Consider the following 19,089-nt stretch of genomic DNA (forward strand, 5'->3'; position numbering starts at 1 on the left):
GCTAGTAATGAGGAGATGATGGAAGGGTAATATAAAACATAAAATAGAAGGAGGCTACTAGGTGCTTTGTCAATGGACCACCTAATATCTGAATTTAAGTTGTTTGCATATTGTTGATATGAATCCCAGTTGTATCCAGCCTATTTCTTCTTCTCTTGTCACTTTACTACCTTCGTGACCTCAGATCCAGGTATCCTAATGATAGCTTCTTTGCATGTCGGGAGTGAGTTTAAAGAAAACGCTCATCTAGTTTTATGATTAAAAGCTTGTCCACAAAATAACTTACCCTGGCATTTCCCTACTTAAAATATGTGAATAAAAACATGAGTTTTTAATGGAGGCAATAATTACTCAGCTTGGATAAAGAGATAATTTTCTCAAGAAAGGGAAGGGCATAGGCTTGTGACATTCTTATGAATGTCAGGAGTCTTGGACCAAATAACAAGCATGCCTAAATAACAAGACAGGTTAATTGCAGGGAAGACTGTGAGATGTCAAATGTTAAGGATGGGGACTATAGAAGCAGTGAGCAATTTTCTCCAAGCCTACCTCTGTTAGCAGAGGATACTGTGAGGTGTGCATTCACACCCCAACTGCAGCAGGAGTAGCAGATGTACAAAAACTCATCATACCTATGCAAAGAGTGGAAGGTAAACATGGAAGCCGCCAGCCCTGGACACCATAATCATCTCCATTTACCCAGAATCAGGTGGACTTTAGGAACTGCGCAACACAGCCAAACACATGGGGAGCCTGATAGTGATTGACAACAGATTCTGATAAATGCTGACATGTAGGGTCTGACTCGTTTTCATTTGATGTTGAGATAAATCTGTCTGATATTTCTGGAAGCCAAGTATCAAAGTACAAAATTAAATTGGGTCACTTAATTCATTTAAAAACAACAAAATATATTATGTTAATACAAGATGAGAATATATTTAACAAATGCAGGTATGACTTTATAGCTTTGTGGTTAAGACCAAAGGTTTATATACTAGAAATTTGACTTAGCATTAGTACCTACCTGGAAGGGTTAGCTAGCATTGAGTGAAGTCATTCATGAAAAATATCTCACTATGTATCTAGGAACATAAGAGGTACTCAAACATTAGTTTATCAATAGTATCATTCTAGGTGATTTTCAAAGTTTTTCTACTACTTACATACAGTTTGAAACTACATTACACAGATCTGATATCACCCAAAGATAGGAAACATACAGCCATATTATGTATGGGACTCTAAGTTGGATATAGCAAGAATATTAACTTTAATTTGGCTGGGAAATAAACAAATCTCTCTGCTTGGCCCCTCCCTCTGACTTGCTGGTAGTTTAAAAACTTCTATAGATGGTGAATTGCCATCTTGGAATAACTATTTGTTGTTCTGATTTATAGATACATTATCTAAAATAAAGCTCAATCTTTAATATGAGGAAAGTTTAGTGGCTTACAATATTTAAACTACATAGATTTTTATCAGACTATTTTGGTATTTTAATATGTTGCAAGACAGATAGATGTTTTCCCAACAGTGAACATTTTCTTTGCAATGCAACTAATCAGCCCCTAGTTGAAAGATTTTAATACTATCATTTATTTTTGAGCTGTAAGCATTTAAATATGAGTGTTAACTAATTTACACTTATAGGAAAATGTAAAATGATTTATGGGAAAAATTAGATTTGCATATCAGTTTGTATGTGGTAACATATCCACTTTTTCTTAGAAATATCCATTTGCCCCAAATTAGATCAGAGGTGAAATGAAAATTAAAAAGACTTTTATTGCTATATGATTGATGAAATAAAATTTGTTTGCGAAGTAAAAACTACCTATTTCTACAACACTAACTTTTCTATGGATATGAAGTGTATGTCAAACCCCACGCAGTAACTGTGGCCCATACTATCACTCTGCAATTGAAACATCATTATCCTCAGTTTACATATGAGAGACATAACAGTCAGAGAGCCCAAGGAACTAACCTTGGTACTCATACGTACTGAGAGTGTAGTTGTAAATTCCAAAGTTCTAATTCCAACACACTTTCACATACTTACACTTTGCCTCACTTGAGGAATGTGAAAGTTAAGGACAGAACAAAATGCACAGATGATAAATTCAAATTAGAATTTTTTTTATTTATTTGAGAGACACATTGAAAAAGAGAGAGAGAGACACACACACACACACACACAGATGGGGATATCTCTTATCTGCTGGATCATTCTCCAAATGCCCATAGTGGTTGGGGCTGGGCTGAGCTGAACTCAGGAGCTAAAGCTGAATACCGATCTCCCACATGGGTGAAAGGAATTCAATTACTTGAGCCGTCAGAGCTACCTCCTGGGTTCTATATTAGCAGGAAGCTGGAACCAGGAGCCAAATCTGTGACTCATACTCAGACTAAAAATATGGGATATGGGCATCTCAACCAGTGTATTACCTGGTAGGCTCAAAGTTCTCTCCAAAATGATATGAATAATACAAGGATGTTCTTTATAAAGGAGTGAAACACTGAAATGTGGGTGAAAGAGTAACCTATTACTGCATTGCCTCTTGAATAATGCACAAAAATCAGAGCTAGTAATAAAAGAGCTAGTACTGGCCTTGGAATTAAAAGGTCAAGAGTAACAAGCAGTTATTGTAGTATGGTACGATGTAAGAATGCTCACTTTGAGAAAAGCAACAGCCTTTAATGGAGAGTAGAATAAGTCCCAGATTATCTAGGAAAAGGAAGTTAAGGACCTAAGTACCCTAGATGTTCTTTCTCGCTCTGATCTTCTGCCATGTCTTCCTACTGTACTAACTAGCTACTACACAAGGGATGGGAATGTGTTTATTTTCATGTTAGTCCATTTCTGTTGCTATAACAGAATGCCATAGAGTAATTTATAAGGAAAATAACTTTATTTCTACAGTTTTGCAGGATAGGAAGTCTATGAGCATGGTGCTGTCATCTGGTGAAGGTATTTTTGCTGCATTGTAACATAGTAGAGGGCATCTCATGTCAAGAGAATGTGTTGGAGAACAAAACGGTGGAAGGCAGATCAAGCTGCAGAGAATGACCTCACTTTTACAACAAGGCCAATGACTAACCTACTCCTCTGATCTTAATCTATTCACTAGGGTTTGTCCACATGACCTAATCATACTTAAAGGTACCACTTTCCAATCTCATCACAATAGCAATTAAATTTCATCATCATCATGGAGGAGGCACTAAAATCCTATAAGTGTCCTTCAAACAGGTCAGACTTATATAATAAATATCAGAATACAGAATGAAAAGAACTAGATATTGAAAACACCCTGAAGATAATAGGCATGGAAGTATTCTTTACATGAACTAAATGTCACTAGAGGAGAGGTTACCTGTTTCAAAATCATGCCATTAAAGGTTTTTCTCTGTTATTCAGTCTTAATAGTTATCATGAAAGTAATTTCCTTTTTAAAAATGCTGCAAATAAATTATAAATTAGAAAACAAAATTGTGAATACAAATATATATGAATACATAAATATGAATATGTGTGTGCATGCACATTCAAATTCTTTGGAACTGCACACCCACAGTTATAAGAGACTATTGCTGAGGGATAGCTATTGGTGAAGAGATAAGAGACCAAATTGAAGAATGAGTGGGGAGGAAATCACATTTCTCTTTTTTATACTTACTATGTTCAAACATATATATTTATTTATAATTAAGAAGGCAGGAATCAATATTTAACTTCCTGAATTTGCAATTAAATTTTATCCGTGAAGGCAACATGAGATTGAACAAATTCCTTAACCCATTTGTGCTTTGTGATTTTTTATAGATAAAAATAATGAGAGCACACATGCAAGGTGATTGACATATAATAAATATACATTATATGCTAAGTAATAAAGAATACTGAAATTTAACATGCTGCAACATAACAGTTCTTAAGACACAATAGGAAATCATTAAGTATTAATCATCTTAATCATTATAAATTGTAATAAGGTGAGTAGTATTTTAAATATACGATTTTTAATTTCTCCGTTTCACAGATGAGAATCAGAGATTCATCGATGGAAGCTGTCTTTCCTGACATCACATACAGAACAACAGATGGATCCTATGAAGGTTGTTTTAACCCATGCATTAATATCATTTACCTACCTATACCTTTTATTAAAGAATATTCACTGAGTGTAGTTTCCAAATTAGCATGGTAAGTATTTTGTCAATAGAACTCTAATTATTGACTCCTAAAAATCCTACAGAATTGCTTCGCCAACCTGGGAGGAGACTGCTCATGCTTCATCATGTTAATTGTGAAATAATCAGGAATAAACATAACATTCTGGCATCTGGTATCTAATTTTGAAATATTAGTATTTTTGCTATATTAAATATTGTTGGCTCCCCTATTATTCTTCTATTTCTTATGCTTCTTAAGCATCAGAAGTATTACGTTGTTAAAAATATTCTGTGAACTGAATCTGCTTTGCTCAAACTTATGACAGGCCATGTTTTGATTAAATCATAATATGCCAAAAATATAAGGAAGAAATGTATATATTTTTAGGTAATTAACATTTGGAATTAGAGATGGATGGCACTTCCTCCCCCTTACCAGTTGGTTGATGATTATAACTGGTATTTTCGTCCAGGCCAATTTTTATCATCAGTCTTTTTTGCAGAAACTTACAACTACTTCATTTTTTTGTCTGCTGTAATTCATCCAATTTCACAGAAGGGTTACAGAAGAATGAGTTGAACTCAGACAAGAAAAATATCATTCTCAGAGTTTTAGGCCCCAATGGAATTAATCAAATGAGTTGTATTCAGATATTTTCACAATACTTGATGGAGAGGATTATATAAACAATTTTCTTTCTCTTGCTATAGAAATTCTGCAAGGGACTGGCGTTGTGGTATAGTGGGTAAAGTCACTCCCTGCAGTCCCAGCATCCCACATGTGTGCCAATTCACGTCCCAGCTGTTCCACTTCTAATCCAGCTCCCTGCTAATGGCCTGGGAAAAGCTGAAGATGACCCAAGTATTTGGGCACCTGCCACTCATGTGGGAGACCCAGATGAAGCTGCTGGCTCTTGGCTTCAGCCTGGCTCAACACCAACTGTTATAGCCATCTAGGGAGTGAACCAGTAAACCAGTGGAAGACCTCTCTCTCTCTCTCTCTCTCCAAAACTCTTTCAAATAAATAAATAAATAAAACTTTAAAAAAAATTCTCCAAGATGTGTTACTCTTGGTAGTTCTCACATTTCTAGCATATCCATTTTCTTCCTTCAGTTATGATACTGGCAAACTAACCTCCAACTCCACGTGCTCGAAATCAAGGATGGTATGATTGGTTGTGGAAGCTGCAGTACAGCCTGCAATCCTGTTGTTCTGAAGTCAGAAAGACCTTTGAGTTAGTATTGAACTTATTATTATCAGTGTGTTTATGCTTCTTCAGTAGTTTCTTTGTCTCAGAGAAAGACAAGACTCCATTGGTAGAAATACCTGTTATTTCAAAAATATTTGTTTTATGAGGCATTGTGTTAAGAAGTTAATGTTTGACCAATAATCCTGACAAACATTTGCTAATTATGTGACATTGAACCTTTTAAGTAGAAGAGGAACCTGAGGGTATTAAATGCTAATATGCTTCTTAATTTCACAAACTTTAGACAAGGCCAAGCTAGGAATCAATCCTGGATAGGCATGTTTAAATTAAAAACATGTTCTTGGACTTTGGGTGTCATATTCAGAAAAATAATCACTTTGACAAATGTAAAGAAGTCTTTTAAACTGTGTTTTCTTCTAGTATTTTTATGGTTTTAGGTCTTGTACTTATTCATTTTGAGTTGATTTCTGAATGGTCTAACCTAAGGATTGAATATCATTCTTTTCCAAATTTCCTGATACCATTTATTAAAGAGACTATTCTTTCCCCATACGTATCATTGGTATCTTGTTGAAAATCAAATGACTATAGATCCATGGATTTATGTAACCTAAATAAGATAATTAGTAGTTGCCAAGTATACCTCAAGAAGTTGCAAAAATAACATGCTATTTTATATTTCCTATAATATAATTTCCTATAATAATATTATATTTCCTATAATATATATTATATTATATATAATATAATTTATGTTTGGTCAGACATCAAAAAAGTTATACAATTGCCAGTGGAAAGGAACCTTGAGGGTTTGGACTAGGGAAATCAGTAGAAGGAGTGAAGTTGGGATGGATGAGTTGGGAATCTAGGAGTTGCTCACATTTATTTAACACTATTATTGTCTGCTGACTGTGTTACACACCACACCCCACTAACTCCTAAAATATATAGTCAGCCACATTTGAATCTCAACTTATTGGGAACATGAAGATTTACAGATAGGAAGCAGCATGACAAAAAGGATAGAAAGATTGATAATTTTTTTGGTTTAGCCTTCCCTCAGTTAAACAATCACATCTTTATGACCTATGTGTCCAATTATAAGGACTGGGGTTACTATAAATTTTTCAAGATATTCAAATATAGTATATAACAATGATGAAAAACATGTTAATTTTTCAAACCACGTAGACTATAATCTATGCTATGGTGACATTTTATCTTTTCTCACAAAAAAACCGTGAAGGACAACGGTAATATCTAATGTATGTGGAGAAGTCATGGGATCAGGTGATGTATTTTCCCTACTATTATAATATTTTTCCAGAATCAGAATATCACTATTTATGTTGAAAGATAATTACCTCAAAGATTCAAGATGATCAAATGATTCCTTTGGTTCAGGAAAATATTTCTTTTCTTTTTAGTGCAATTGTTAATCATTGTAGCTATCAATTGAATTTTACATCTGTAGCTGCTTTTGGTACAAACTAAATCCTTCCTGACAAATGGTTCAAATCAGACTCCCAGAGGAGAGTTCATAAAGCGGTATAGCTGGCAGGTTATGAACTCCTTGGGCTTTCTATTGTGATTATCCTGTCTGACAACCCAGTGTCCTCACACAGCCCAGCTTTCGGTGGATACCTGCGCAATGAGGCTCCCATTTGAAGTCATGCCTGCTGTGTGAGAGTCACACAGTCCTTCCCCTTCTCTTGCTGCACGAGGCAGCAATGCAGAGCCCATTTGCGAATTTTGGTAAATTAAATTGTTTTTAATAAACACATGCATATTTTTATCCTAGAATCTTGTAACAAAAAGTTGTTCATTAGAGAGAACAAATTTAGAAATTAAGGCCATGATTTTGGGAAAATCCTACCTGCCCAAAAATATGTAAGCACTATAAAAACCTATGTTCTCCATGTTCAGGAAATAATATATTCCATCAACTAATCATGGACTATGGAGTTAAAAAAAGATAGATTTGAAAGACTACATCATTTAGCAACTAGATATTTTACACTCAGGGAATCTTAAAAGACAAGCATCTGGAGTAAATATTATTAAAGTACAAGCCACTAATTTGGAAAGCGATCACAGGAGACTTCAATAGCAAGTAGAGACATGACAAGGAAGAAGGAAGGGAATTAAGTCAAGATTCATGGAGGCACAACTACTATTATACACAATCAGGACACGATTTCAATAGAAAACCCTGGGAAACAATAGAAACCATGAATCAATATTTATCCTTCCTAAAATCATACGGGAAACTGGACTGTAATACACCTACTCCTATCAGTCATTGGTGAGAAGCAATTGAGAAGCTGTTGAGGGGATGTGTATTGCAGTGCCTATAAAAGTTGACTGACATATATTTTTGCTCTGTGGATGTACATGTTTTCTTTCTTTATGCAGGGTCAAGGGGTTGAATTTGTACATTGTAAGAAAGATTTAGTGATATCCTTTCTTCCTCTTCCTGTTATTGCTCATCTTAACTGGTTACTTCCTGAAAGTCTGAATAACTATAGAAGGATCCCTTTCCCAATTTTCCTAAGCAGTGTATAAATGGTGTGACTTAGTTAGCTGTTAATATCAGTAGGATTGTTTCTTTAAATTTGTCTATGAAATGATTACAGAATCACAATTCCTCAAATTATTCCTAATGTTATCTAGTTATTATGGTATATTAGGAAAAATGATTAATTGCATAGAGTTTCACATTTCTCATCTAAAACAAGCAAATACACCAAAATACACACACACACAAACACACACACACAAATGAAGCTGTTGAGCTAATATTAGACTCAATAAACGTATGTCCTCTCTCTCTCCTTCTAGGTTCCATGACTAAATTACATTGCTAAAAACTCATAAGCACAGCACTCCCCAATGTCAGTAGCAAATGGAAAGATTGAATGTGCAGATAGAACATAATTTTTACTCCTTATTTAAATTATATCTAAGATTATCTTGGGATTTAATACTCTAGAAACTTGATTTTTTTTCTCTCCTGTTTTCAATCTGAAGATGTCAAAGTTTGACAAGTCCTTTGTTCAAATACAATGCTACATGAATTACAACTGTATGAGGTCAGAAAAATCAGGATAGTCCACTTTAGGAAGGTGTGTTGATTCATATCTCTATATTTAAGTGTCCCAGCCATGCTACACATTAACCCCCAAGGCACATTCGAAGAACTCTGTAGCCCTGGAAATTCACTAACGTCAGCCTAATGAGTGCAGGTGGTTGGACTGGCCCAAAGCTACCTGAAGCTGAGGCCAGCCATGAAAGCAGGTACTGTGACTCCTGAATGGCATTCGTCCCAGAACCGAGGGCCTAATTATGCCTGACACAGCTCTCTGATGAAGAAGGTTCTATAAATCTCTTCAGTGGGCTTTCACAACACAAATCACTCTTGGTTAGAATTGCTCCAGCAGGATTTAGAGGCAGGAAAAAAACATTTCCTAACATTGCTGCAAAGATAAATTGTTCCAAAAAGAGGCATGCTGTCTTAGATATCGAATATCATAGTATATAGCCTTCAAACAAAGTATACTACAAAGACGGACCACAAAAAGACAACCAGAACAGTGGGAAAGGGTATGTGGAAATCACAACACCTAAGACTACACAAATACACACACAACGCAAATTTGATAAAAGGAGGCCATTAGTGCAATTTGGTAGCTATTATCAATGCCATTGTTTTTTAAACAATATTTATTTGAAAAGCAGAGTTGGAGGTGGGGGTGAGGGAAAAAAGAGAGAGAGAGAGAGAGAGATCTTCCATCTGCTGGTTCATTCCCCAAATGATGGTAAAGGCCAGGGCTGTGTCAGGCTGAAGCCAGGAGTCAGGAGCTTTGACCAGGTTTCCCAGATAGGTGGTAGTGGCCCAAGTCCTTTGGGCATCCTCCACTGCCTACCCAAGTATTAATCGAGAGATGGATCAGAAGAAGTACAGTAAGGACTCAAAACCAGTGTTCATATGGGATGCCAGCATTGCAGTAGGTGGCCCAGTCTACTGTGCCACAATGCTGTCTCCTGCCATTCTTATAACTAAGAAACAACCCAATATTACTTAATACTAATTTTGATTTTGATTAGTATTTAGCCCTGGAAAAGCATTATGAGATTAGTAAAATTATTGAAAGTGGATTTGTTTACATAGATGGGATAGTACCAAACAGAGTATAAACCTGTCATATTTTCCTCCAGAAAATTCCTTTACCTATATATATATATATTTTTTTTTTTTTTTTTTGCCAGGCAGAGTGGATAGTGAGAGAGAGAGACAGAGAGAAAAGTCTTCCTTTGCCGTTGGTTCACCCTCCAATGGCCGCATCGCGTTGATCCGATGGCAGGAGCCAGGTGCTTTTCCTGGTCTCCCATGGGGTGCAGGGCCCAAGGACCTGGGCCATCCTCCACTGCACTCCCAGGCCACAGCAGAGAGCTGGCCTGGAAGAGGGGCAACCAGGACAGAATCCAGCGCCCCGACTGGGACTAGAACCTGGTGTGCCGGTGCCGCAGGTGGAAGATTAGCCTATTGAGCCACGGCGCCAGCCACCTATATTTCTTTAAAGGCCCAAATTGCAGAAACTACATATGCTTTTGTCAGCCAGAGGTTATCAAGATTCCAAAAACTTTTTTTTATATTAGTTAACTGATGCATTTTGATTTCTCTTCATTTTTATAAAATTTAGTTCATACTAAATAGAAAACATAATATTTGATTTTTGACATTTTGAAATCTAGTTTTCCTGTTATTAATATTCAATACACTTTCACATTATAAATTATTTGTGCAAATAGTTAATTTGCACAAATTGAAAATTAGTTTGTTTTACATATTTTAAAAGACTTTATTTTTAGAACAGTTTAAGTTTATAGCAACAATGAATGAAAGATACTGATGTTTCTCATATAACTTCTGTCTCTCACATGCCTGATCAGTTATCAACACTGAGCACCAAAGTAGTATAATTTTTATAGCTGGTGAACCTACATTGGCACAGACTTGTCACCCAAAGTCCATAGCTTATGTTGGGGTTCACTCTGTGTTGTACATTGCATGAGCTTTGCAAATTGTAGGATGATTTGCATCCACCATGGTGGCCTCAGATGCAGAATTATTTTTCCCCTCTGTACTATCAATGTAATCCTTCCTCCATAACTCTTTTTTTTTTTTTAAGATTTATTTGTTTATTTGAAAGGTAGAGTTACAGAGAAGCAGAGAGAGAGAGAGAGAGAGAGAGAGAGAGAGAGAGAGGTCTTCCATCTGCTGGTTCACTCCGCAGATGGTCGCAATGGCTGGAGCTGGGTCAATCCAAAGTCAGGAGCCAGGAGCTGCTTCCGGGTCTCCCATAAGGGTGGCAGGGCCCAAACACTTGGGCCATCTTCCACTGCTTTTCCAGTCCATTAGCAGGGAGCTAGATTGGGAGAGAACACGAACTGGCCAGAACATGAACTGGCGCCCAAATGGGATGCAGGTGCGAGAGGCAGAGCCTTAGTCTACTACGACACAGCGCTGGCCCAGATATTGTTTCTTTTAGTCTCTTCCTTGCAATAGAGAAATGTTACATTTTGATTATTGTCATTTTTAACAGCATTCTTGCATCATTCATTCAATTTCCTCATTTAAATAATATTCAGTTATGTAAGTTATTTGTTTTCTGTGTAAATATTTATTGACATTTAGAAATGTGCTAGGCACTGAAATACCCTGATAATTAAGGTAGACAGGCAGCTATATTTATGGACTTTACATTTAATTGAATGAATTTTCTTTCTGATTTATTGCTTATATCCCTGAGTTCACTTAATGGGAAGATTAATTTGTGTCAACTGTCTTGTTGACTCTCATCACTCTGACATCCTTGCAAGGAGGCATCATCATATTATTTTGCTGCTATTGAAAGTGTAGGCTTGGCCGGCACCACGGCTCACTTGGCTAAACCTCTGCCTGCGGTGCCAGCACCCCGGGGTTCTAGTCCCGGTTGGGGCTCCGGATTCTGTCCCGGTTGCTCCTCTTCCAGTCCAGCTCTCTGCTGTGACCCGGGAGGGCAGTAGAGGATGGCCCAAGTGCTTGGGTCCTGCACCTGCGTGGGAGACCAGGAAGAAGCACCTGGCTCCTGGCTTCGGATCGGCGCAGTGTGCCGGTGGTAGTGGCCATTTGGGGGGTGAATCAACGGAAGGAAGACCTTTCTCTCTGTCTCTCTCTCTCTCACTAACTCTGCCTGTCACAATAAAGAAAGAAAGAAAGAAAGAAAGAAAGAAAGAAAGAAAGAAAGAAAGAAAGAAAGAAAGAAAGAAAGAAAGAAAGAAAGAAAAGAAAAGAAGAAACTGTAAGCTCAAATAGGTTAAATAATGTTTACATAGTGAAATTACCTAAGGAACACTAAGCCACTTATGGAACCAAAATATTTTTGCCTGGGCAATAGTCTGTCTATTCCATCCTACTAAACTGAGAACTTTCTAAGGAAGTGAAATGATGCCTTGTTGTCTCACAGTTTGAAATAGGCAATTGCAGGTTTGCTTGGGAACATAAATACTTACAGATCACTATTACAGCTCAAAGCTATGGTTTGACATTGATAGAGGCATTTGCTGAACTTTTCATTTAACATAATATAACCTCAAAAATAAAAATTGGCTGTTTTTAAAAACCTTTGATATTGTATTTTTCATCAACAACATTTGGGTCATTCACATGTGCCTAAAGCATAAATTTACCACCCCCATTCAAATTCCACACTTTATTTGATTGGGCTTGAAATTGGTCCCCTGTCAAAAGACATTTTTAAAATATATTTATTTTTATTTTTAATTGACACATTGTAATTTTACATATTTGTGGAATATAGTGTGACATTGCAATGCATGTATACAAGGAGACATGATCAGGTCAGAGTAATTATCATCCTAAACTTTATTATTTCTTTCTGTTGGGAACACTCAAAATTCTCTTTGCTAGCTATTTTGAAGCATACAATTAATTGTGGTTATAGTTACACTACAGTGCTATAGCACATTATAAGGCATTCATTCCAAATTCACCTCTATAATCATTAAAAATCTTATCTGTGTTCATTTTAAAAACAATATTTACTAAGTGTGATTATCTGAGTCACTTCATATTTCTGGATTTCTCTGTTCTAATTCACGAATTCCTTGACCATGACTACTTCATAGTAAAATGAAAATTAAATCGGACCTTGAATGTAAAAGCAGTTGAGAACCATACATGATTTTGTGCAAGTAATGGGTAGTAAGAAATCAAGCAGCAAGCATGTGACCCACCTTGAATGGCTCTCCATGGCATCATCTGCTAGAGTTGTTGAAATTGTGTGTCTCCTTGCCTCTCCAATCTACCCTGTACCCAACCTACACTTCAGTGGCAGGGAATTATTTTCAATTATGTTCATATTCTTTGGACTTTACATACACTGTTTTCACTTTATGGAATGTCATATATGTATATGCATTATAAATATAAATATAAATTATATAAAATATATATTTATATATCTTATTTATATTTATTATATCTTTATATGTATCATATATTTATATAGATAAATACATATTTATATATTATAGTATATATTTATATATTGTATCTTATATATATATAATTTATATATAAATTATATGTAGTTATATATAACTATATATATGAATTTATATATATATAATTTATATATATAAATTACTTATATACATTATATTTTATATAACCAGAGATCCCTCAAGGCAAAAATGTTTGTCCACTTGCTTCCCTAGTATATCACACCTAATAACTAGTACCTTGTAGATAATCCTTCACAATGTCTCCTACTCTTCGATCCTAAAGCCAGGACCCAAATCAGGTCTGCTTAAACTTCACATAGATCATTCTTCGTTTAAGTTGGACTCAATCCCTAGTTACCACTTAGCCTTCCTGTGCAGAGATTCTCCAAAAGTGAAAACAATCCTACTTAAATACAGGTCAAGTCATAGGAGAATGGAGGAAAAGACATACTACTCCCACATTCATTGAATTTAAAATTCTTGTGAGGTGAACTCATAATGTGAATTTGACCTAAATGGAAGAGCATCAAAAATCTCCTCCCTGAGGTTAACTCTCAGGACAGTAAACTATAGGGTTAGTATAAAAAATGATAGGTATAAAAATGGCAGGTATTTTATGTCTTGATATATAATAGGAGTTCTTAATATGTAATATGAGCCCTGGATGCTCCACTTCAATCTAGCTTCTAGGTAATGCAACTGGGAAGGTAGCAGAAGATGGCCCAAGTATATGGCCCCTGCAGGAGAAAAGGACGGAGTTCCTGGCTCCTGGCTTTGGCCTGGGCCAGACCTGGATGTTATTATAGTCACTAGAGGAGTGAGCCAGTGAATAGAAGATTATCTCTTTTTCTCTCACTCCATCAGTATGCCATTCAAATAAATATACCTTTAAAAAAAGACAGAATTGAGTTAGCTTTCATGGAAGATAAGAGGACATATCAAAGACACCAGAATTCAAGCCATGTTCTTTGTCTCCAAAACCCAGATTCCACCATGTACCTTCATTCAGGAGCGCTGAACAAACAACAATTAAGTGTTCATTCAAATTATCATTTGTGGGTTCAAAATTAATGAATCAATACAAGAAAAGATGCAAGAATCTTTATTTTTCCTATTTTTTAGATTATTTTAGTATATATACAGGTTTGGTGCTACTGGACTATGTTACTGATGTTCTTTGAAACATTTACCTTTAGGTAGAGCAATACCATTAATTAGCTTAAATTTGTTCAACAGCATTAGAAAATATCCAATATGTGCCAGGAATTGTGGTAAGGTATGACAACAAAATACTAAATAGACCTTAAAATTAAAAGTATGATTCAAAGAAAATATGATAGGGAATTGGCATAGACACCAGTAAATTATAATGCCTAATGATATGATATATGTCAATAATAAAAGGACTTCAGAATGGGCACATGAGAAAAGAGAGAACAGTGCTTCTGCTGGAAGAGACAACAAAAAAGTATTCATGCAAGAGGGGTATCTTTATCTCTCAAGAAAACTTCTCCCATATTACTTTCCAGTTAGACAGTTATTTTTATTTTAAGCTTTCAGTTCTCGTAAGAAAAATAGTTTGAATATGCTTCTTCTTAAAATATATCTATTTCTCCATCTCTAACTACATATATTTATTTTAAGGGCTGGTATATTCATAATATATTGTAGTATCTCATGAAAAGAGCACTGGTGCCCAAGTGAATTTATTACTTATATTTATTTTATGTGACCTTTTATTTTTATTTCATAATTTCAAAACTTGCACATAGAATATATAATGCTGCAATATGAGGCTTATATTTTATTCTAAATATTGTGTGGGATTGTATTTTTTTTTCTTCTAAAGTCTCTGTATAGCTGTGGGGAAACATGAAATCATGAAAACCTCTCTATTCTTGACATCATCTACTACAGCTACTTTTAGAGTTTTCTCTAATACATTGTGGGAGTTTAGATTTAATTATTCCACTTTAAAAGCAGTATGAAACAAATTATAATTGCAATTCAAAAGAACATTCATATAAATCATTTTTTTCATATTTTCCATTGTTTTTGGAGAGTATTTTTATAAAATGAATAAAAGTGGAGCCCGCGCCACGGCTCACTAGGCTAATCCTCCGCCTTGCAGCGCCGGCACACCGGGTTCTAGTCCCAGTCGGGGAGCCGGATTCTGTCCCGCTTGCCCCTCTTCCAGGCCAGCTCTCTGCTGTGGCCAGGGAGTGCAGTGGAGGATGGCCCAAGTGCTTGGGCCCTGCACCCCATGGGAGACCAGGATAAGTACCTGGCTCCTGCCTTCAGGTCAGCGCAGTGCGCTGGCCGCAGCGCAGCGGCCATTGGAGGGTGAACCAACGGCAAAAGGAAGACCTTTCTCTCTGTCTCTCTCTCTCACTGTCCACTCTGCCTGTCCAAAAAAAAAAAAAAAGTGAATGTCCCAGTAAGGAAAGGACATTTGAGAAAATTTACCAAATCTTCTGTATTTGCTGATAACGTCAGTGGGTACAGAGTGGACCAGAGACTTTTCCAAAGATACACAGCCCTGCCCATCAAATGTACACTTTCTATTCTGAGCTCATAGTTCTTAAACTTGATTTATATCTTTCTTAAAAATAATGCATTGAAGGGGCAAATCTTGCTAATAATTTTAAATTCTTCCCAGGAGACATAGGATAATAAGGAGATCTATACATACAGAGGGCAGACCTTCTAATTATTGAAAATATCATGTCTCAGTGATATTTATTAATATTTTAAATGTGAAATAATTCAGATCACTGAACAGAGACGAAGTATCTGAGGAGAAATCCATCCTTGGTTTTCTTTCCCTCTGAGGATGTTCAATAACAAAGTGAATTATTTAAGCATTTATGTTATGTATTATGAGTTTTATTATTATCATTCAATCTCACAAAATATGGCTAACATATTATAAATTTTATGACCCTTAACTTTCCCTTGCACTGATTCTTGGAACAAATGATTAAAATTTCAATTTATGTAATAGTTTACCTTTTACCTTGAGAAGAAAGGTATATCGTTAAAGTAAATCAGGCACATAATTACAATTGTGAATAAACAGAAGCCAAACTATCACTATAAAAATCCAGAGGAAATATTTTCATCATATCATTCATGGAAGGAACCTGTTTTAGCCCCTGATTTTTTTTATGAAAACAAATGGCAATAGTAAAAGACCAAGAATCGCTGTTGCAAATCTACTTCAACCATGGTAGAAAGTGGTGGGTACTTACCCGAAGTCTAGCCTTGTATTACCACATATCAACTGGACATGCAAATGGCCCTATGAGGTCCATGGTAGTTCAGAGCAATGAAAACCAATGTGAAACCTTCACAAAATTCAAATCTGGTCTCAGGTTGCATGAATAAGTGCAGGTAAAGTAAAAAACAATACCATGGTACAGTTCAACAGGTGAGCCAGTTCAGTTGGTCAACTACCAACTTCTCCTTTATGAGATTGCTTTCCTTTGTAAAACCCAAACCAGTATGTGGCCCTCCTCCATGCTTAGAAGAAAACCTTAAACATATGGAAACAGGAGTGTGTAACTCCATTTTCATTTTAGAAAACCCAATACTGTCTTTTGTTTGACAATAAAATAAGTGGCAAGCAATTATGGAGGCTAGATTAAAGGAGAAAAACTTCCAACTGAGATGACTCACAATCTCAAATGTCTCATAAAAGGGAATAAATTAAGCCACTGAAGAAAGATCATTTCATATGTGGAGAAATTTACCAGGGAGATGTTATCATCTTTCTACTTAACAAGTGAAACAAAAATTAGTTGAGTAACTTCTCAAGTTCCTCCATAACTAGTGAATGAGAAGCTACCATTCCTGCCCTAGGCTTTTCCCACTACCTCGTGTTAATGGCGAGAACTAAATGAAATTTAAAAGTCACATCTCTTCCATGACTCATAAAATGCCCAGTGCCGTGATAGGTTGATTTATTGTGTGTGGTGAGAGAAGAATCTATAGCATAATAGACTATAAAAAATGCAACTATTAAAAATGACCATATGTTCTCATTTCACAGGTGAGGAAATGGAAACACAGAGGGGAAATGACTGCCAATTGATCGTTAATAGAATTTATGGAACTCAACTCCGATTATATCACTCTCCTCTTTAATATTTCTTAATGGCTTTCTATCAAACTTCAAATAAAGTCCAAGCCCCATGCCATGATTTAGGAGACCCTTTGAGATTCTTTGCTTCCTTCTTTTTCTGTGCAGTAGCTGGTCACATGCTCTTCTGGGTAGCGTGCTACAGAGAGTGTTATTTTTCCCAGTTCAAGGTGTTTTTTGTCATGCTCTGCTTTTCTGATTGAATTGATTTCCCTCTGTCCATTCATAGTTCTTTTTTTTTTTTAAAGGAAATATTTATCTATTTGTTTTAATGCAGAATTACACAGAGAGAGAGGGAGAGACAGAGAGAGATCTTCCCTCCACTGGTCCACTCCCGGAATGGCTACAATGGCTAGGGCTGGGCCAAGCTGAAGCAGGAACCAGGAGCTTCTTCTGGGTCTCCAACACAGGTGGCAGAGGCACAGAGACTTGGGCCATTGTTTTTTCTGTATTCCAAGGCACAGTAGCTGGCAGCTGGACTGAAAGTGGAGCAGATGCAACTCAAACAGGTGCCCATATGGGATGCTGGCACTGCAGGTCATGGCTTAACCCACTGTGCCAAGGCACTGGCCCCATGCTTATCAATACTTATTTACACTTCAAAGTTCACCTCAAATGCTCTTCCTAAGTTGAGCAAGGTTTCCTGCCTAGGTTACTTTTATAACATAACCTGTGCTATTTTGCACTTGACAAAATTCAAATGACAAGCTATCTTAAAGATTTCTGTTTAAAATTTATATTCTTTTATAGATTATAAACTTTATGGATGCATGAGTTATAACAACATATCTTGAATCTTGAATGTTGAATGTTGAGATTTATCTGGATATTAAATTAAGAACATCAATAAGTTTTTGGCCAGTGCTGTCGCATAGTGGGTTCAGCTGCCACTTGCAACACTGGCATCCCATATTGGAGCACTTGTTCAAGTCATGGCTGCTCCAATTCCAATCCAGCTCCCTGAAAATGTACCCAGGAAAGCAGCAGACACTAACTCAAGAGCTCGGGCCCCTGCCACTCCCATAGAAGATCCAGATGGAGTTCCTGGCTTCTGGCCTCAGCCTGGCTCAGTTCTGGCTGTTGCAGCCATTTGAGAAGTTAACCATCAGGAAGATACGTCTCTTCCTCTCTCCCTGTCATTCTCTCTCTCTCTTGAATCAGAAAAATAATAATAAAAATCCTGTCATTTACAACAAGAAGTAATCTGGAAGACATTGTGAAGAAAATAAACTGGAAACAAAAGACAAAGAGCTCATGTTCTCACTTATATATCAATCTAAAACAATGAAGCTCGTAGAAGCATAGAGAAAAATAGCGGTTACCAGAGACGACTGTATTAGGGGGAATGAAATTTGTTAGTCAAAATTTCAGTTAGGAAGAATAAACAGTAAGTATTTAAGGTGATGGTAATGCTTGATCCAATCATTCACCACTGTATGCACATATCATAACATCTTGTACCCAATAAATTTTTGTGATTATAATTCGTCAAAAGAATAAAAAAGTTGGCAAGCAGTTTTACAAAAAAAATGAGAGAGTGAATATCCGCCATTGCAAAAATCTGAAAAGCTACCTCAGGTTCCAGTAGAATGCTATGAAGGGGAATATTTGAAAACTAAACTTCATAGATGAGGCTGGCAAAGCTCAATTATTTACATTTCCACATTGTGATTTACAGCAAGGCCAAAAAGGGTGATCAGACTACTCCTTCTATATCCTTATCTCCTTTCTTTGGATTTGGTAAGAATAGTGAAATCCTCCAAGTCAAAGTTGGCTTTTCCTTCCAATGAGAATGTCCATTTTATTTTTCTCTATACACATCAAACCAAATCTCAATATGCCCTGCATGAAACTTTTCACCTCCACAACAGCAACCCTATACCTATCGTGTTACTGCCACAGAATTTATTTATTGACCTTCACTTTTATTATATTTAAAGATCTATGTCAATGACTATTAAACATCCACCTTCATCTCTGAGAGTTCCA

The 19,089-nt window shown here is 36.2% G+C and overlaps 1 protein-coding gene across 1 annotated transcript in view; it reads left to right on the forward strand.

Moving 5' to 3' along the window:
* The window catches only part of LOC138846537 (uncharacterized), a 124,400-nt gene extending 106,050 nt beyond the window's left edge, over positions 1 to 18,350 (forward strand). Inside the window, exons 4-5 of the mRNA XM_089320088.1 lie at positions 4,047 to 4,122; positions 17,011 to 18,350. Of these exons, the coding sequence (XP_089176214.1) occupies positions 4,047 to 4,122; positions 17,011 to 17,105 (171 nt within the window). The 3' untranslated portion in view covers positions 17,106 to 18,350. The remainder of the gene's footprint in view (positions 1 to 4,046; positions 4,123 to 17,010) is intronic.
* Positions 18,351 to 19,089: the final 739 nt, after the last annotated feature.

This window comes from Oryctolagus cuniculus, chromosome 18 (genome assembly GCF_051225735.1).
Source record: "Oryctolagus cuniculus isolate XC-2025 breed Fujian yellow rabbit chromosome 18, ASM5122573v1, whole genome shotgun sequence".
In the NCBI taxonomy this organism is placed as follows: Eukaryota; Metazoa; Chordata; class Mammalia; order Lagomorpha; family Leporidae; genus Oryctolagus; species Oryctolagus cuniculus.